At 37.1% G+C, this 21,430-nt stretch overlaps 1 protein-coding gene and 1 pseudogene across 13 annotated transcripts in view; both read left to right on the top strand.

Annotated features, from left to right (window-relative positions):
- NBEA (neurobeachin) overlaps window positions 1–21,430 on the top strand; it is a 629,692-nt gene that overhangs the window by 594,284 nt on the left and 13,978 nt on the right. For 6 of the 13 annotated variants that reach the window (XM_039873011.1, XM_039873015.1, XM_039873012.1 and 3 more), the window contains 6 exons: window positions 10,837–10,899; window positions 11,221–11,310; window positions 13,956–14,148; window positions 15,759–15,830; window positions 18,719–18,874; window positions 19,385–19,555. In XM_039873011.1, the coding sequence (XP_039728945.1) occupies window positions 10,837–10,899; window positions 11,221–11,310; window positions 13,956–14,148; window positions 15,759–15,830; window positions 18,719–18,874; window positions 19,385–19,555 (745 nt within the window). The remainder of the gene's footprint in view (window positions 1–10,836; window positions 10,900–11,220; window positions 11,311–13,955; window positions 14,149–15,758; window positions 15,831–18,718; window positions 18,875–19,384; window positions 19,556–21,430) is intronic. The other 7 variants (XM_039873019.1, XM_039873022.1, XM_039873020.1 and 4 more) reach the window with 3 other exon arrangements.
- LOC120610693 (uncharacterized) lies at window positions 13,182–13,299 on the top strand (annotated as a pseudogene).

Genomic DNA, 21,430 nt, shown 5'->3' with positions numbered 1-21,430 from the left:
CCTATCCCCATACTGCACCGGAATATGCATTTAAGGAGACCTCCAGCTGACTTGTTAGAAATATTAAAGCTTAAGAAGCACCACTAAAGGCGTGTTAGAATGAGCTGGAAAGCTTTTTTTTCTACAAAAGTAGAGAGAATGGTCTAATGAACCTTCCTGTTCTATTGCCCAATTTCAAAAATTGTAATGCTTATTTCATCCATATCCCCACACCCACCCCATCAGCTATTTTCAGATACACATGCCATGTTCATCTAATCCCTTTTAACGCCCCATCCACCGTCCCATCCTCCATCCCATGAGCATCTCAGAATATCCAGGGAGACGGTTCAAGCAGGTTTATTTTGAAAAAAATCTCTCCAGGCATTTCATATATACATTCCCAATTTAAAACCATTAATCTAGCCTAAAACTCCTGTTAAATGATTTTTCCAAAGATACCCAGCCATGTCATCCCAGAGCCAGACTTAGGTGAGGTCTCCTGATTCTCAAGTCAGGGTAACTTTGGTCTCCTTATTTTCTAGGAATTTAAAAATAACAGAGTATTTACTAATGTTTACCAGTTTTAGCGATGATATTTTTCTTACTTCCAAAATGACTCTTAAAAATTTAAGAGATACCTAATGTATATTTCCATTTTATTAAGCTGTATTAATTTAAATTGTTTATGCTTTCAAATATGGTAAAGCTTTCAACTCAGTAAAACTTTTAGCAATTATAGGAAAAATTTTAAGATGGCTTTAAGAAATCTCTACTAGCCATTTCATTGGTCCTTTGTTCTATCACTTCACAGAAAAACAAGTTTTATCAGTCTTTGAGAAGTCCAAAGGCACTATGGGATTATGCCATAGTTAGTAGTTGGTTAGTAGAGATTACAAATTAAATGCTACAAAAAAAAATATTTTGTTGTACATACTCATACAATAGGTGAAAAATATTTCTAAAATTGTTTTTAAAAATTATCACATTTATGATCATGGATATAATTACTCAAGCCTATGTTTCAGGGTGTGGTTATATGGTACATAATATCAATAAAAAATGATAGAAAGGGAGAAATCAGACAATAGGCTATATCATAGCCCTATTATTATTTGAGTGACATTAAAATGTGAGTCACTTTATTTTTATGTAACTTTGTTTTTTCACTTAAAAAAATGATAACAGATATGATACCTAACTCATAGGGCTGTACTTGAGGATCATGTGAAAATAGTTTGTAAACTATGAAGCACTACACAAACAGTGATTATTAGCACCTAAAAGCATAATTACATGAAGTACCTTGGAAGAATTTTGTTTTAATAATTTATTTCTCTACATCATCTATAGTTGACTCTGCCAGACTGAAAAATGATTTAAATGACTTCTCTTTGACAACGAGAAGTCCACACATATAGTCCTATCATAAAAGGCTATTGTGCTGGCAGACTTTTAGAACAGATGGGCCATTTGTTTATATACATATACACATTTATCTATTTATGCTGGAAATATTAAAACATTAAATAAATTTTAATATTACCAGTAGTCATAAAAAAATGGTGGTTTTAGTCTAGTTTTCTATCACTAATATTTCTTGGTTTTCTTAGATTATATTTTCTTCGTTTATCTTTTTTTTTTTTTTTTTTTTGATTTGACAGGGATAAACATTCCTTTGGATCTGCTGTAGTGAAAATATGCCCATAGATCACTCAAGTTTTCAATTTATTTTCTTGCGGAAACGTTTCTTTCTACTACAGAGAACTGACATGATAGGTCTGTCAGGAACCGAGAAAACAGATGTGTCTTTAACAAAAACAGCTGCACTTCTGGCTTTCCTAGAAGATGAATTCACAACACTTATAAGGAAGAAAATGAACCACTTCTCATGCTGATGATGCACGTGAAAGTGTTCAGTGGCAATGCTGATGGCCTCTACGGTCATTGCTGATTCTTTCCATGAGTTTGTTAGCCCTTGTTTTGCCCTTCCCCTGTTTCTGCCTGTTTTCTTTGGTCTGACAAGGGATATCGACACCAACCTCTGGATCACCTGAGTGGGTTGTCCTTTTACAAATGCCCTGACACCTAACTGTCTTTATAAGGAGGGGGATGTTCAGGTCTCTTCTCCTGGGCAATTTTTCTGAGATTTGATTTCAACAAATGATCAACAAAATGTCTGATAATGTTTTCTTAAAACATCTTAATTTTCTCCCTATAATTACAAAAAGTCTTACTGACCTAACATAGAAAGAAAACTCCTCTGTCTTAAATTTTTAGAGTGGAAATACACATTAGATAGTCTTTAAAGATTCATTTGAGAAGCAAGAATATTTTGATCCCTAAAACTAATAAGAGTATAGGTTCAAATGTATCTGTTTACACATCATTTCTCATCCACGGCAATAAGGTTTGCATTGCAGCGATTTGATGAATGAAGTTTCTATGCAGAAATTAGTATCAAAGAAATTAATGACACACATTTAATTTTGATTAGTGAATAAATCTTTAATATAGGTTTATCTTTCTCTTTGTAATGACTGCAGTCCTTAGCTAGTTCATGGTCATCAATCGCCCACTAGAAAAGCATAAATAATGTAGCTAGTAAGAATAGGATGTGTGTCATTTATGCAAGATGTGCTTTTTCTCCTTTGTGTTATTTTTATTGTGTGGCATTGAGAAGCACTAATTATTGATTTTCAGAAATTAACAGCAAATGCTTTCACAAGCACCTAAAGTCATATTTGACACAAGGAAGAAGGATGAAATCGCAGCCTTCTGTTTGTAACAGAAATAGCTGGAAGGGATTTCCTTATCTCTAGTAACATAGATTTCAGTTATATTACACAGTTGTTACCGCAGCATAAATTAACAATTATTCAAAACATATTGCACACTTCAGTTTGTTGAAGCAGATATTACTCAACCTAAGTACCTAGTCATTTCCGTTAGATGTTTACGATTCTTTTTTTACAAGTTTTAAATGTATTGATAATAAGCCTATTTAAAGCCATTCAAATTCTCGATATAGTATATCTAAATTATTGTTTCTCATTTACATCAGATCAAAGTATTTTGTTCTGCCGAATATATACAATACTATTTTTTATCTGAATTCAGTTTGATGAACATGTATGATTTTACTTTGAAATATTTATCCCCACCACCCGGTGAATCTTGTCTTGATGCCGTTCCACATAGTCAGCAAAACAGTTTCCATTTTTTATTACTTTAATTATTTTCCTTTTGCGATCAGACACTTCACGTGAACATAAGTCATATGGTAGAAAAAGGTCACCACCTCTACTACTACTTTCTCTAATTCTTCCTCCTCCACCACTGCCTTCCTCTCAGCTTCCTTCCCTCTTCCTCCTCCGTCTCCTGAATCATCTAGCATAGAGCTTACTTTATAAAATTTATTCAACCAGGGAGGGTTTGGAAGAAATGTACTGACTCTTCTCACATAGCATTAAACATTTCTGGCTTGAGTCCTATATTGCTGTACTCTTTAATGATCAACACAAAAGTGAGCAAAGAACGAAAAATCTGGATGAATTCTGAAGAGATCACCTGCTAAAACCCGTGCTTTTAGGTAGGCTAGTCTCTAAATCATCCAGAAAAGAGTGTTTCTGTTTTCTTCTTAAAGATTAGCAAGTATAGATTGCAAAGAGACTTCACAGCCTCCCCCAAGGAACTTCTATTAGTGTTTATACCGAAAATATTCTAAATCCTCAATGAAAATGTCTTTCTTGGATATTATCATACTTTCGTCAGTCCTACCAAAAAATAAAGCAAAAGCTAACCATCATTTCTTTCATATATTAGACTTGAATACCAACACTGTTTGTATTATTCAGGATCCCAGAACATTGGGATCTCAAAGGGGTAATGAAGACTCTAAAGAAGTGCTTAATTTTCTTTCTTATAAGTGTTATGAATTCTTTCACTCTAAAGGTGGCCAATAAGTACATGAAAAGATGCTCAGCATCTCTAATGATCAGAGAAATGCGAATCAAAACCACGGTGAGATACCTCCTCGCACCCATTAGGTTTGTTACTATCAAAGAAAAATTGGAAGTGTTAGCAAAGATGTGGAGAAATTAGAACTCTTGTGTCCTATTGATGGGAATGTAAGTTGATGAGCCTCTCTGGAAGTCAGTATGGAGCTCCCTCAGAAAATTAGAGCCACCATATGACCTACTTCTAGGTATATAGTCAAAAAGTTGAAAGCATTTTGAAGAAATATGTATACACCCATGTTCATAGCAGCATTATTCACAATAGCCAAGAGGTAGAAACAACTCAAGAGTCCATTAGTGGATAAATGGATAAAGAAAATGTGGTATATTTATGCAATGGAATATTATTCAGCCTCCAAAAAGAAAGACATTCTGATGCTACAATAGGGAAGAGACAGTGGACATTATGCTAAGTGAAATAAGCCAGTCACAAGACAAATACTACACGGTTCCACTTCTATGAGGCATCTAGGGTAATCAGAATCATAGAACGTAGAAGGGTAGTTTCCAGGGGTGAGGGGAAGGGAAATGGGATTGTTTAATGGACACAGAATTTCACTTTTGCAAAATGAAGAGATCTAGAGATTGCTTGCACAACAGTGTGGAACTATATAGCATTCCTGAACTTTACACTTAAAGGTAGTTAAGATGGTGAATTTCGTGTCATGTATATTTTACCACAATAAAAAAATTTTAAAGGATAATGAAGGGTTTAATAATGGCCCTATACACTGAGTACAGGGCAGGATAAAGCAGATGAACAAAGGACAGGGAGCAGCCAAGGATTATCAACCTAGCAGCCTGAGGTTACAAAGGGAGGGAGCCATTACCGGAACCTGGCGAGAGAAGTAGCCTGGGAAAAGTAGTCACCCAACACAAGGTGTGGTCTTAGGTAGAGGAATACAACCCAGCCACTGAAAAAATGGCAGGAGGGACCATATCATAAATACCTCGGCTTCCTATCTCTTGTCCTGAGCCCTCATTGGCCGAACCCGGTGGGAAGCCAGAGATCAAGTGAGTCCAGTGGTACAGTCCCTGGAGAACAGTCGCCCAGGGACAAGAATGGTCCAGCTCACCTCTCTGTTCCCTTTGAGTTAGTCACAGCTCTAGGATAAGTAGACTTATTTAAGGCATGCAGAGTAGGATAGCTATTACCTGCTACATTAAAATACATGCACTTGTCCTACCTGAGCTGAATTACACAGTAAGCCCTCACTTAATGTCTTCAATAGGTTCTGTGACTTTAAACAAAATACAAATTTTACCATAGACTAATTGATATCAACCAGCGTTAAGTTCCTATGGCATCTCATCAATGTCATAAGTAAATGATGTTGAATGAAACAATGTTATTCGAGGATGTGCTATATTTATTTTTAAGCAGAAACATCGAGTGGGCTTGCCACCAATGGCATTGACCTAATTTGAGGGAAAAAAATTTTCTGGACAGAGTATTTTCTATTCAGAAGATAGGGTGCTTTTTTTTTCACATTTATTTGTTAAGTCCGTTATGTAATATCATCGTTATAATTCATCATTGCAAAGAGAAAATAAGAGTCAGCAGGAGGATACGTTTCCTCTTCATTTTTTTTTTTTTTTTAGGTTTATACTAAAAGAAAAAAAGTAAGCCCTGAGGCAGGTGAACGAACAAATCAGAATCCCTTCCTTCAAATATTGTCTACTAGTTAAAGCAAATGTAGTTCTTTTTCAATTGAGTCACCAAATATTTGCTTAAATATTCTAATAATTTTGCTAGTACAGTATAGACTCAGTCTTAATGCAGCTGATTGTTAAAACAAAAGGAATGACGTTTGTTTTTCTATTTTGTAGTTTCTATGAAAAACTAGAAGCAGTTGAATATAAATTAGCATTTTAATTTTTTATATAGTTTAATGTTTATAAAGCAAGAAGAAATAAAGTGCAGATATTATTTGCTTGATTTATTTTGCTCCTGTTTTTCCAGCATTAAAAAGTAATGCTTTATATGATCTTGTTTTATTACTACAATAAACAGAAGCAAAAGCTTATCAGTTAAAATACAGTCTACCATTAAGTAATCTTTTATCTTGCAGACTTCTCAAAATACCATCTTTTTGTTGTTCTTTTTCTTTACTATTTGGTAAAGAATTGGTAGATTTGGAGATAGAATAGAAAGATGATATAAATCACACATATTTTTAGTTGTATGTCAAAGTTGTATTTTCTGGTAAAAAAAAATATCTACTTTTAAGCATTAAAATAAAGTCAATCTAAGTAACAGCTCTACAGTGAGATGAACACAATACAAAGGAATTTTTTGGAATTTCTGTGTTCCAAGCAATCGCTTTTACTATTTTTTTTCTTGAATTTTCTGAAAAGTATCAATAATTGACTGGTAATGTGGACATAGTCTGATATTTTTGCATCGTGAGTAGTATAACCTGCAGTACTTTATAAAATGTTGAATTCTTTATAAAACAATTTAAAAGATTATATAGACCAAGGAAAATGGACAAGAGGTCATTTGACAGCCTGCCGTATTAGCTTTCTGTTGGTGTCTCTCTGATGGCACTTAGACCTGATGGCATTTCATTGGAAAGACAATACTAAATCACATTTACCAAACAGACTAGAAGTTGTAAAGATTCTACAGGAGAAAAATGTATCTGTTTAAATTTACCTGCGTCATGGAAAAGACCAGATTAACCAAAATTTTTATCTACCACATACCAGAGAAGGAATACAATAGATATGTAGTAAATACAACAGGAGGGAGAAAGCACACTTGTTCTTTCTTTTAGAGTCTTTTGAGTGTGTCGTTAATGCGAGGATCATTCCGAACCATGACTTACTGTTGCTGCATTACTTTTACCTTGGCCGTGAGGTCTTTTGTGTGAACAGGGAGACATTTAACACACTCACACACACACCACCTCTTCTGAGGGTTTAATCTCAGCTAGCTATCTTTAATTCACAGAGGACGTAGAAATTTGGGGAGAGGGAAGGCAAGAAGGAAAAAAACAGTTAAGCAAGAGGTGCAGCAGCTTAAAGGAATAAGGCACATGTCACAGCCGCGGCTAGCACACATGCCCCCTTGGGGCAAATTTGAAAAGACGCAGTCTTTAGGAGAATGAATTACAAAAGGTGCCTCTCCTTCTGGCAGTTGAGGTAGATTCTATCCCTCATTTGCCCCCCACTGTCATCCGTGGCATAGATGACACAGCATACACAGTGGCCCTGACCTATGAGGAAGATAAAACTAGAAAGAGCTTTTTGAAAATAAGTGAGAAAACAGGAGAGGTGGATGAAGATGGGTATGATTCTGTAACCTGGTAGGTGGATCCTGGAGGATTTTACAGAGACAGCCCAACAAGACTAGGGAATGGGACAATCAGGAATTAGGGAGGGGATAAAAGAGAAACTGTCCCTAAGAGGAGCTCCTCCTAACTGGGGCTCTGTGTTACTTATAAGCAAGTAAAACTGAGTTCTGTAATATACTTGCGTCTGAAATCTGAAAATCGCATATACTGTTCAAATTTACTTAATTTGTCCCCCTATGCATAACTTAGTTCACATTTTTCTTTGCTTATCTGTCTACTCCTGAAGAATTTCATACTTTAGGATGACTCCCAAAGTGTTAAAAATATTATTTTTTTCTAATTTTATGACCTACCTATTTCTTGACAGGTCTTACCTGGGGAGAAAATAAATGTTAAATACGTGGTAACTGCTCAATATTCAACAAAATAATTTTTAGAAGCATAAGAATCCATACAACGATTAAAATATAAAAAAATCCAATTTATTGGATGAAATTATCTGACCTATAAATCTTGGCTCAATTAGAAACTATACCTGTGAGTTGAATCTAGCCCATGGGATGGCAGGGTGACATCTGGCTGAATGTAACCTATGTCATCCTGGCTGGAATATAACCTCCACAAGAGCAGGAATCTTAACCTGTCTTGGTTGATGAGTATCACAAATATCTACAGTGGTACGTGGTACGTAGTAGGTGCTCAATAAATAAGTGTTTCAGGAGTAATTAAAGCTAACGTTAAGTCTGACTCATGCAGAATAATACATAGAGAAATGGAAATATGTTGAGTATTTTAAAATACCATTTCTGATAATATAGAAAGAATCCATCTTATTGAGACTGATCTGTAAGTAGTTGTTTGAGGGTTTTTTTCCGTGATATATTTGGAGATTATTAATGGAAAAATTCTATATGGCAATACAAAAAGCTTCATGCTGTTGACTAGCTAATTCCTACATAACCTTCAGGACCTCAGCTCGTGTCCTTTTTCTGGAAGTCCTTGTCCCAGCAGCTCTGCCTTCCCTCCCACTCTTCTCGCCCTGAGTCTGATAGAGACATCTGGGCTGGCCTCCGCCATGGTCCTTCTGCCTTCCGTGCGCCCTGATGCCTTGGGGACCAAAGACGCCCCGAGGGTGGTTTGCTGTCTGATTTCGTATCCCTCAGCGTGGAGTAGGCATCCACAGATCTTCGCTGTGTTCTTGTGCTACTGAATTGTAAGAGTAAAGAACTCTGAAGTTTCCCCCACTGCTGTGCTTTCCTTTTTCTAGGTCGCCTTTCGGTTTTTGCACAAATGCCCCACCACTGCCCCTCTCTGTATTCCGGAAGTATTTTTGGATTCTGTAGGACTAAATAGCTGTCCAGCCCTGCAGTGATTCACAGCAAACAGGCATATGTGAAGAATTGTGTTAGATTCCATGACAAAGGGAAGAGAGATGTGCTATGAGGCCTGAGGACGTTCCTTAAGATTTAGGGAGTCCGGGAAGGAGTTAGAGCCTTCCCAAGGTCAGCCTGAGGGGGGCGTTTTCTCCTCCACGAGGAGGGGCTCTCAGAACAACTACCCCATCCCTGTGCTCTCCCGTACAAAGCACATCCCTTCCTGATGATAAAGATGACATCGATGACTTCCTGACAGTGGGGGAGGACACAAAGCACATGACAGGGGAGCAGGTGAAGTGAGTAAGTAGGTTCCCACTTCTCATTCGAACATTTGGTAACGACAAGACATAGAACTTAGGGGAGACGCTTTTTCAACATCAGAAAGACTTGTACCTTTCAAAACCAGAGGGTAAGGGGTTATTGGGAAACAACATAGCCGAACAATGAATATTGGAATAAGAACCTGTAGGTTGTGAAGGCATATAATAGAGATCACGAAGAAGAGGGATTCAGTTTCGTCTTTAAAAAAAGAAATGTTAAACGTAGAGAATAGATTGTCTCAACGAAAGCATGAGATTGATCACAACTTAAAATTTATCCCGATGCCATTTGACGGTCATTTAAGATCTATATGTACCTTTAACTCTGCCCCAGTCCAAAAAGGATCAGAGGCAGGACCCACTGAAGAGAACTGTATAAAAGATTTATAAAATTTTGATCAGTTTCATAATATTTAATAGTATAATTTTAATACCTCCCTTTCAGAAAAAATTTACGTCGAGTGAAGCACATTTGCTGATTCATCCCTCGTATGAACATTTAAAGGCTGCCTACTACGTGCAAGGCACTGATGCAGAGATCTAGATGTGTTTAATTTTACCACCCTGGTCCTCTTTCTGGAGGAGCAAAAACACAACGATAGTATCTACTGTTAGAGAGGCTGTAGCTGTTTATAATACATTAAGCAAAGTAATGAACTTTTTCTAACCAGAACAGCTTGAATGAAAAAATTACTGCTTTTTTTTTTTCAAGAATTGTAAAGAGTTTGTTGTTAATAATGTGAACCTAGCCAGAAATGGTCTTTTCACCCCGTTATAATCATAATTCTTGCATTGGGGGGGATGAAATACGATGTTATCTATGAGTACAATTTAAATAGTCACACTTTGCGTATGAGTGGACACTGTGCAAATAAATGTTTACATTAAAATTAGACAGCACTTAAAGAGGTTTAATAATTCATCCTGTTGCCTCTCCAAATAGAACAAAAGCCCCATTTATGCGGTTGCTAAAATATGGCAGATAATGATGCACTCATGTTTAATATTGCTAATAAATTTGAAAATTCACATATTCATTAACATTTTCTTGAAATGAAATCAAGGAGGACAGATTGTTAAATTTAAGTACTTTATAAACGAGAACCGTAGATGACGATGCGGTTAGTGGCAGTGCTGTGTACCAACTTACCTGCTCTCCTAAGCACCCAGCAGTGGGTCTGGTATTTCATTTTTATACGCAACCAAATTACAAACCATTTTAGGGGGAAAATTAGCATGGTAATAAAATAATAGTCATAGTAAAAATTATGCTTCCCCTTGTTGACTTAAATTACATATTTATAATAGTTCAGAAAAAGATTTCTATTAGTCTAGCTTAATATATTGAAATATTTTGCCTGTGGAATTTATGAATAGAAGAAATACTTAATTCTTTCCTAAGATTCTCTTCGACATACACACACAAAAAAAGCATATTATACAATCCAGATAATGTGAGGTCTGAAGTTATTTGTATTCATTGGAAGCCATAAAATCTCATTATTTCCATCTGCATCAGCAGTAATGAAATATTGCATAGCTCAGGATGCCCAAATAATAACTTCCTCTTTGGGTTAGTTCTCTCTAAAATTTCAGAAAATTTTTGAGAGAAATGAATTCATACCTTAAAGTAATATTTCAGGATTCATCTTAAAATAGCACAGAATGCTAAAATATGTATGTATTTTTTTTTGTAGTGAAAGTTTTGCCATATTTAATCATTATGCAGAAGTCTTGGTGTTCTTTCTATTGATTGCCTTCTGAATCGATTGGAACATATGATATTCTGAATTTTATTTTGTGTCATTGGTGGACTCTGTGTCTCATTTTGTTTCCCATAAAGATCCCAGAAGCTTATTTCATTAGAGATCCCTATACGTTTCTTCTTACAGAGGACTTTGTTGAGGTATATGTGTTGCGTTTAGTGTTACGTGAGCCATTTTGGTCCTTCGCTGCATGCGTGTACTCACAGTTTAACATCACATTTAACCCCAGCTTCTACATAAGAATAGTGACTTGGTTAACAGAAGCACATTTCTAAAGAGATGCAAAGCTTGTCTACAAAATACTAACACATGGACGATCCTGCACCCTGAGAGAAGAGCACCCCATGAATTCTCTGGACTTTTTTCATGGCTGACTTGGGATACACTTGCATTGTCAAAGAGTGTCTTGATCCCCCTTGCTGATGCGTATTTATTATGACAGTCGCTCTCCTTCCCTGCAGGCCATGGAGGCACAGATACAGAACTTTGGACAGACGCCATCTCAGTTGCTTATCGAGCCACATCCGCCTCGGAGCTCTGCCATGCACCTGGTAGGACGTAGCAGTTTGTTGAATTTTCATTCTTTTTGTACTTGAGTCGAGATCAAATGAAATAGTGGTTTTAGCAGCATTTTAAATGCTTTTTGATTTGTTGGTTAACTCTTTAGGTATATATCAATACCCTAAGGAGAAACAGAGAAGGGAGCACAGTTCTTCCCTTTAAGTTCTGCGGAAACTGGATTAATTTTGGATTCGCAAAAATAGCCATTTTCTCTGACTATATCTGCCTCTACTTAAGCTCATTTGTACACATACAGGCTTACAGACATACACCTGCACCAAAATTAGATTTATAAATTAGAATGAAAAATATATAAACACAACATATTGCCCAATTTAAACTTTTGGACAAGGTGAGGGGAGGGGATCAGTTCATTTTAAGAAAAGAAAGACATATAAAGGTCATTGGTGATCACTGCAAAGAGGCAGTTGAGCAGAGGTGTGAAGAACATGGGCCCCAGAGTTGGACTTGAGTCAGACACCATCTCTGCCACTAACTAGTGAAGGACTCAGGCAAAGTATATATATAACTTCTCCATTTACAGTTCAGCATCCCTGAGAATTTCATGACTCAATATGTAAAGCACTTAGACCAGCACCTGGTATGCAGTGAGCTCCCAGTAAATGTTAGCTAGTGACATCGATCAGCATTAACTACTTATACTAACACTTTTACTCCCATTTGCAAGGGAAAAAGTAATATTCTTTTTACTTTGATCTGAATTTTAAAAGCCAATTTTTGAAACAAGGTAGTTCTTTTTTCGGTTTATTAGCAAATAGTACACATTTCTGTCTTTATCTACTTTGAAGAAGGTAAAATATTTTCTGATAAACTTATGTAAAATTTATTTTTTAAAGGGCGAATTTTTACTAATTTTTTTCTCTAGTAAAAACATGCTTTGAAGGTAAAAATGTGTTCACGAAAAAACATGATGAATTATATAGCTCACTGGTTCTTGTAGACAATAATCAAGGCAGCAAATTCCCTAATTTTGGAGAAAAGAGCTCTGGAATATGGTCTATAATATATGTGTACAGAAATGTATAAGCTGTTATTTTGGGGTGAAAGAATTTTTGATACCTTTCATTTATTCTGTCACTTACGTGACAGATTTGCATTGAGCCCCTTCTGCGAGTCGGGCACGACGCTAAGCATTGGTGATGCAGAGGCAAACACAAGTACCCTCAATGGATCAATAGTTAAGCTTCTAGCGAAGTACATAAACAAATGTGTTTGAAAACATTTTTTTTCTCTGCAGTTGTTCAACCAGCATCAATACCTCGGTTAGTTACTAATGAACCTTCTGATCGAATGGGTCCTTGTGTGTGGCAAAGCAGAAGGGGTAGCACCAGGCACACCATTCTCACACATCACACCCAGTCGCAGTGTAGACGTGGACGTGGAGCTGTGGCGTTGGAGCCTCAAGCCTCAAGACGAAGGATTTTTCATAAACTGTCCAAGAGAGTATCTCTAACACTTTATTTTATGAAATGCCTTGGCAGAAGAGTTTTATTCCCGAGTTAGTTTTCTCTGTTTAATAATAATAATAAAAATATTTATCCTGGAGAAATGCCCAGTCAGAATTCAATACATTCCTCGAGGAAATTCTTGGAGACTAAATTGGCATGGGACTGTTTATAAGGAAAATTTAAGCTTTCTAAGTTGGTGTAGCAGAGAATTCATATATGCAGCAAACAGTTACAAAACATGAATGAGAACTATCTTGTGTTTTTATCTAATAGTATTTATAGTGGTTTAAAGTACTTAATAGTCATACTTACCATATCTACTTTTTATCAAGTCATGTGTTAGATGTTTGAGAAACAAATAAATAAACAAATAAATTAAAAAAACTAAACGCATCTACAGCTATGCCACCCTAAACAAGCCTGATCCATCTGATCTCGGAAGCTAAGCAGGGTCGGGCCTGGTTAGTACTTGGATGGGAGACCACCCATGAAGACCAGGTGCTGTAGGCGTTAAAAAAATAATAATAATAACGAATTGTAAGCTGATAGGGTCCTTGCAATCCGCGAGGTCAACCAAGGGCTGCCTCGCCTATAAATAAAAAATAAATAAACAAACAAACGCGGGGTTAGCGGTCAGTAGGCTCACAGTCCAGAGGGAGAAGGACGCACGGGACATAAGCCACAGTAGAAAGGTGTACAAAGCGCTGACATCGGGGACTGTTATAGTCTCATTATGTAGACTGGAGCCATGACCCCAGATCATCCAGGTAAATAAAGAATGAAAGTATCAGTCACTTCACTTTATATTTCATGTAAATAGTGTCAGTAAGTGACTCGACTTATTTTCCCACCAAACCGATGTTTTAACTGCATTGAGAATTGATGCTGCTTCATGCGAACATATCCGTAAGCTACCTTCGCACACTGCCATCTCAAGATGCTTGAATGGAGGCTGGTCGTTAATAAGTCGGTGTCCTCTAGCAGTGACCCCTCAGAGGCCTTGCTCTTTTCTCTGCGTCGTCCTCCCAGTAGCGAAGTCCGCATTGCTTGGTTCTCTGTGTGCGCTCATGCTGACCTCATCTGTTTTAACCGCGTTCTCCCCAGAGTTTTCACTAACCGTGTTATCCCTCTGTTTTCTTCTGTTCTCTTCCCTTTCTATTCAACAGTGTTTCCTTCCACAGAGTCCACTCATGTTTAAAGATCAGATGCAACAGGATGTGATCATGGTGCTGAAGTTCCCATCAAATTCTCCGGTAACGCACGTGGCAGCTAATACGCTGCCCCACCTGACCATCCCTGCCGTGGTGACCGTGACCTGCAGCAGGCTGTTTGCAGTGAATCGATGGCACAACACAGTAGGTATGTGTGCCTGAGCAAGTCACTTACAAAAGGGTTTAAAAGCTGCAGTTAACTTCAGTTAGGATGTGCCTACTGGTGACTAGCTCTGATGCCAACTTATGTACAAAGAGCTGCAGAGTAAATAATCGTCAGACCTGACTCAATGACCCTTGAGTGTCCTAGTCACTGCTGCTCTATTTTAGTGCCCAACAGAATGCTTGGCTAATCGTTAAGTAGCCAATAAATATTTGATGAATGGAAGCAGTTCTACAAATAAGTCAGGGCCTTCCACCCCGCTCTACCACCGCCCTCCAGAAAAAAAAACAAGCTGTTTTTTCCGTATTAAACAAGTGCGTTTGAATCTGGATTTTCTAGATGATGGTTTAACACCTCTTTCTTGCACTTCATTAATTTCTTTAGTAAATATTTCAACGGCCACTGTGTGTCTGATAGCCCCGAGCACTGGGAGTATAGCAATGACCACGGCAAACATCGTCTTTCTCCTCGTAGAGCTTAGAGTCCTTGAGAAAAGACAAGATTGAAATTATTCAGTGATTTCATGTGTTTTCTGCAAACGTATTCTTGAAAGTTCCAGCCAGTACATCTGAAGTGATGTAATTCCGTCATAAAAATTAGATGTATTGATATTATTTAACTATGCCAGAAGTGGATGTGACCAAATGAGTTAGTTGGCCCAGGTCACCACTGGAATCTCCCTGGAAGGCCCAGGGCTCCCGCTGTCTCAAGGACCAAGTGGATGAGCCACGGTGAATTAACTCAAATCCTTCTGTTCTACTGGCCGCTTCATTGCTCTGAGAAACAGAGTGATGTGTGCCACAGCTTATTCTCGTAAGAGTTTCTAAATACACCTATTTTATGGTTATGGTATTACCAACATGAGGTAGAACCACGTCCATTCAATCAGAGCTGTGCAGCCAACATCTTAAAATAGATGACTATTATTCACAGGAGTCAAGACTCTAGAAATGTTTTGCATTGAGAGAAAATTATAAAGGATTAAATTTCCCTTTAGAATTGTTCAAAAGTATTATATTTTATATAACCACATGTAAAAAATTATGACAAAGGAACTCAGTCAAGCCCTAAACATTAATCCTCTGAAAGTATCTTTTACTGAGGTCATGATTCTAGGTGTGGCTCAGTTTTATACTTTCAGTTGACTTGTCACGTATTGAAAGAAAGCCCACTTGGGTGGGAGCTCCATCTTCCCCTCTGCCTGGGCCCAGGTGAGCCTGTGCTCACATCCATCCCTGTTCGGAGCATGGCCTTTTCATAGATTTCAGGCTCACTGGTTGCCTGGCAACCTTTTCTCTGTTAGGTTCAAAAATGTTGCGATTTTCTATTTTATCCAGCTTTTTCTTGTTATTAGGATATCAACATTCTTTCCAGCTTTCTGCATTCTACGTCTTAAGTGGAAACCAGCAATCTCTGTTGTAATAATTTTGTACTTTCTACAAAGACATATGACATGACTGAATCATTCTCTCAATAATTTACCAAGTAATTTTTAAGCAGATATATTCTTTGTATGATCATCATAAAATATTGCTTATTAGGAAATTCCTTTCTGAGAATTTTATGATGGTTTTCTCTTTTCATTTAATCTGTAGGCCTCAGAGGAGCACCAGGGTATTCCTTGGACCAAGCCCATCATCTTCCCATTGAAATGGATCCACTAATAGGTATGCGAACAACAAAATCACATTTTCACGGATACTGACTATCCACAGCTCCCTGTGTGGTTATTTATCACAAATAATAGTTGAATAATACTTTTTCTGCCACAGAATTAATGTACAGATCATATCACTCATCATCAGGGTGCTGTGTAAAACATAACATACCACCTAAGAACTTTTTGGTATCAAAGCAATTACTTGTAGCATTTTCTTGATATTTTAAGAGGTCATTTAAGTTGATTCTAAAAAGACAGATATTTCCAACTGTCCTTTCTTTCAGCCTAAACTAGTCTTTAACAATCTTATACTATTTAATATATATAAAGACTCAAAAGGGATTATTAAAAAAATGAATATTGAAGAACATCTTTTTTAGAATTCTTCATTCAGTAAGGCTAAAACTTTTTTAAATTAAAGATTTTATGTAAATTGCAAATTCATGAGCTATAACTCTGCAGCAGATATTATAAATATTTTTAAGTAACCACAAACACATTTATTAGCCATATGATCTGGAACAAGCCCCTTTATCTTTCTATACCTCAGTTTCATATCTGTATGATGGTTTATAGTACTAATATTTGTTCTGCTTATTTCATGGGATCATATAGAGAACTAAATTAGCAAAAAAATGTTGAAAACGATACGGAGAATTATTAAGCCATCTACAAGATATGGTATTTTTTTCTTAGGTTATTTCACCCTTTATCTTTGATATAAGATGAGAAACAGCATTTCAGTTACTTAGTTTTAGCCCCTACAAAATGCCATTCACATGTCTTTGGGGGAATATAGGGTTTAGAACCAGGAATATTTTTAGAGTCTAGCTCTTCCTCTGCCCAAGAGACAATGACAGTGTCACATACAGATAGAGCGTGACCATGGATAAATTAATAACTGTATTCTAATAAATGAGGAACTAATTATATCGTTTTTAAGTGACTTAGGACCTTTGATTTCCTTTTTTTTTTGCTACCTTTTTTATGTAAATTTTTATTGTTTACCTTCTCTTGTTATCATTATAGTGTTAGCAGATCTCACAAATAGTACCTATCAGATTTAATTGGTGTTGGAGAGCGATGCTGATCGTCCACATCTGCGTTTTCTGTTAAGAATTCAGCCTCGGGATTTAACCTGAAAGGATGGCATAGAGCAGGGACAGGCTGGCATGCAGACAGGCACTGGGGAAATCAGACGCTGTTTCTGAGCTCCCGTCTTCATTCTCATCCAATCCCAGTGCTATCCGCCGATTCTTTGCCTGTCTCTGTACTCCCCGGTCCCTCGCCCATCTTTCTCATTCCTCTGCCAGCTCGTTCTGGAAAGATCTTCTGTTCGTTGACAATCCAGGTCCTCAAAGCTGCTGACCTAAAGCTCCCTGAGGGACCCCTCACGTAACAGCATCCCTTGCTCAAATCTCTTCCCTCTTCTTTTCCCGTGAATTGTAAATGCTGTCAGAAAGTGACAGATTGGGGCGAATAGTAAGACATTTTTTCCTTATATAACATACCTCATACAATATTATTCCTCATTATTGTTGAACTTGTTAGACACAAATGAACTTGTATGTAATGAACATCTACAGAATTAATGCATTTAGATCTTTTCATTATGCTTTAAATTCATCATCTTCAATTTCTCATATTGTATTTATTTATTGGTGGAGGAAGACCTTACATTTCTGACAATTCTAAAATATGGAATGTGGTTTATAAATAATCACCGCTACTAAAAAAGTTTATATTCCTCATGGTAAATGTTAAAATCTTAATCTTATAGCCTTAAAAACCCATTTCTAAGTGTTACAAGAAATGTTAGAAAGACTCTTTTAAGAAGAGAAAAAAAGATTAAAAATATGAATAATAAAATGGCAGTAACACATATCTATCAACAATTATTTTAATTGTAAATGGATTAAATGCTTCAGTCAAAAGATAAGGTGGCTGAATGGATAAGAAAATAAGACCCTTACATATGCTGCTTACAAGAGACTCTCTTCAGATTGGAAGACACAGACAGATTGAAAGTAAAGAGATGAAAAAAGATATTTTGTGAAAATGGAAACAAACCAAAAAAAACAGGGGTAGCAATATTTATACCAGGCAAAATAGACTTTAAAACAAAGGCTATAACAAGAGACAAAGAAGGAATCAGTAATCCCACTCCTGAGTATTTATCCAAACAAACCCATAACACTACTCTGAAGGCATGTGAATCCATATGTTCATTGCAGCATTATTTACAATAGCCAAGATATGGAGGCAACCTGGGTGTCCATCAATGGATAAATAGGTAAAGAAGAGGCGGTACATATATACGATGGAATATTACTGAGCGGTAAAAAAAATGAAATCTTGCCATCTGCAACAACATGGATGGACCTAGAGAGCATTGTGCTAAGTGAAGTAGGTCAAACAGAAATAGATAAATGTCATGTGATTTCACTTACGTGTGGAATCTGAAGAACAAAATACACAAACAAAACAGAAAGAAACCCATAGATACAGAGAACATTTTGATGGCTGCTAGATGGGAGGAGGGTTAGAGGGATGTGTGAAAAGGGAAAGGGGTTAAGAAGTCCAAGTTGGTAGTTATAAAATAGTAGTCATGGGCATGTAAGGTATAAGGTCATAGTCAGTAATATTATAATAACTATATCCAGTGTCACATAGGCACTAGATTTATTGATGTGATCACTTTGTAAGTTATATAAATGTCTGATCACCATATTATATACCTGAAGCTAACATAATGTTATATGCCAACTATCATTGAAAAATTTTTTAATTATTTAAAAAAACATTTCTAGATAAATAAAACATAAAAGTATTCCTTCTATACGTGCTTGGTGAAACGTCAAATTATTTTTTAAGTTTTTTTCTATTTACATTTAGCCAATAACTCTGGAGTGAACAAACGGCAGATCACAGACCTCGTTGACCAGAGCATACAAATCAACGCACACTGCTTTGTGGTCACAGCCGATAACCGCTATATTCTCATCTGTGGATTTTGGGATAAGAGCTTCAGAGTTTATTCTACAGAAACAGGTAAACTGAACTATGAAATACTTTATTCTCTTCAAAATGCCTACCGTTACACCCAAAGCTTAATATGAAATCATACTTAATGATGTAGGAATTTTTGAGTGTCAGGGTTCAAATGAAAAGTTAACAATTTTAAGTAAATAACTAATTACCATTCCATCCATTCTGAACTTCAGCATGAGCCCTGAGTTCATAGGACAAAAGGGGCTATGGCCCCATGCCCAAACCAAATCCAGTAAGAGACCTTAAATCTCCCCTTTGTCTGGCCTGAACTCTGATGGAAAAAAAGTTATCATTGTGTCATCTCATAAGTCCTTTTCTTAAAAACTCTAAGGGACAGTCTCGTGTCATTTTTCCGAAGCAGTTCAAGAAAGCAAGTCTGTAGCTAGATTTGAATTACCTTATAAATGTGCAGGTCTATAGAGTCACTTTTCACAAATCTAGTAAAACAAAAGTTATTACCACTTAAAGGAAAATAGCAAACGAATTAAATCTACCGTTTCTGTGTTTCAGGCAAATTAACTCAGATTGTATTTGGCCACTGGGACGTGGTAACATGCTTGGCCAGGTCTGAGTCGTACATTGGTGGGGACTGCTATATTGTGTCTGGGTCCCGAGATGCGACTCTGCTTCTCTGGTACTGGAGTGGACGGCACCATATCATAGGCGACAACCCTAATAGCAGTAAGTATTTGTCTAGAACTGTCAGACTGTAAATTCATTTAAATACATTTTCCCTTTTTTATTTTCCTAATAATTTTTCCTGAGGTTGTAAGGTTTTTAAAATATGAAAGCTTAAGTGGCAAGGATTGCCGTTGGGACGTAGAACAACTATGACACCCTTCGTCCTGGAGAAGCTCCCAGGTCCCCTCGCGTCGACTGTCTGCTCAGCTGCTCTCCCCCATCTCCAAATGTCCCCAACCTTCAGTGTCGCCCGGTCTATAAAATTTCATGTGATTTCTCGCAGCTGAATATATTCTCTCCCTTCTCTAAATTTCCATAAGATTTTATTTGTGCCTCTGTGAGGGAGCTTACTTTCTGCCACTTAGTATAGTAAATATCTCCATTTATTCATTTACAGTGATCGAGTACTCCCTTCAAAGTGGGTAGTGGGGAGGCAAAAAATACTTGAGATGATTCGTAAGTGTTTTTATTCAGCAGCGCTCCCTAAGACGTCCTGTGGGGAAAAATGGAACTCTGGAGTAAAACGCTTTTAGAAAACACCACATATACTCTTACTAGCTATGTAAGCTCTGAAAGTCTTACACAAGTAAATCTGCTGACATCTGTTTTACCTACAGTTTCTGAAACATGTTTTTCTGAGCAGTTACTGTTCCTTGGAACGATTGTTTTGAGGAGGAGCTGAAGAGGATCATGCGTCCCTTCCTTTCTGTCTTAAGTCTCTAGTTCCCCGCATAGTGGCACACACGACGGGTCTTCAATAAAACATTGTTAAATGACTGAAGAAATAGATAGAGTATTGCCTAGAAATAATTACTGTTTTTAATTACCAAGCTTTCAGTAGTTCAAAGGCACATATTTCCTGTAAAATAAGGAATGGTTTCTATAAAACCTTAATAATGGCAACTACCTAGACCAGGGTTATTCTGATTATAATTCACACACTGGTCATAGCTTAAACAGTGCTCCAAAGTAAACTGAAACGTGACCTTGAGAAACATTTAGGAAAAAACAGAGATAAAAACTTCCCGAGAATGCTGTGTACTTACCACCAAGACATGGTAAGAATAGACGAGAAATATGTAAGATGCCAGGTTACAACTGCGTGGCCGGAGGCTGTCTCCCCCGGGCCGTTCCAGCCTGTGAGACAGCTGGGGATGGACACGGATCTGTGCATCGACCCTTCGAGTCCCACCCACCTCCAACCCAACTCCTGCACGTTTTGACAGGAACACTGCAAAAATAGGAAGTGGCTTTCAATCGATAGGCGCAAAGACCCTATCATAGTACAGCGGGTAGGGAGAGAGAGAGAGAAAGAGAGAGAGAAAGAGGGGGATTAAACTAGATGACCAAATGTTCTGTGAAGCTTCGTTCTTGCTGCCCACAGCTAGAGCTGAACAACAGTAGATGAAGAAACCGGAAGTGTGCGTGAAGTTTTGTCTCTTCGTGTAGATACCGAATAAGAGAGATGTGTGTGTTATGCATTTCAGCCACTGGTCTAAGTTGTGAGCTAAGATGTGATGCTGGTCTAAGGAAAAAAGAATATTCGATGTCGCTTGATTTCCAACCAGTTCAAGTAATTAGCTACCAATTCTATATTATGACAGAGACCGTACTCTAAATACTAATAAATTAATCTCCTTATTTACTCTTTTTAAAAACCATATCCTTAAAAAAAAGAAATTTTATTTTTAGCAGAATCATTGTGTGTGTGTGTGAGAGAGAGAGAGAGAGAGAGAGCAGACAGACAGACATTTGATCTACCAGTGAGCGATAGCTTTATTACTCTCAAGCATGGTACATTATCACATTTAATCTAAATATAATTTTCACATATATCCAGATTTTCTTTATTTTCATAGTAGTGTAGCATTTCAT

Source organism: Pteropus medius, unplaced genomic scaffold, assembly GCF_902729225.1.
Source record: "Pteropus medius unplaced genomic scaffold, Ma_sr-lr_union100, whole genome shotgun sequence".
In the NCBI taxonomy this organism is placed as follows: domain Eukaryota; kingdom Metazoa; phylum Chordata; class Mammalia; order Chiroptera; family Pteropodidae; genus Pteropus; species Pteropus medius.
The sequence above is the reverse complement of the archived record's forward strand: the minus strand, read 5'-3'. Positions and strand labels throughout refer to the sequence as shown.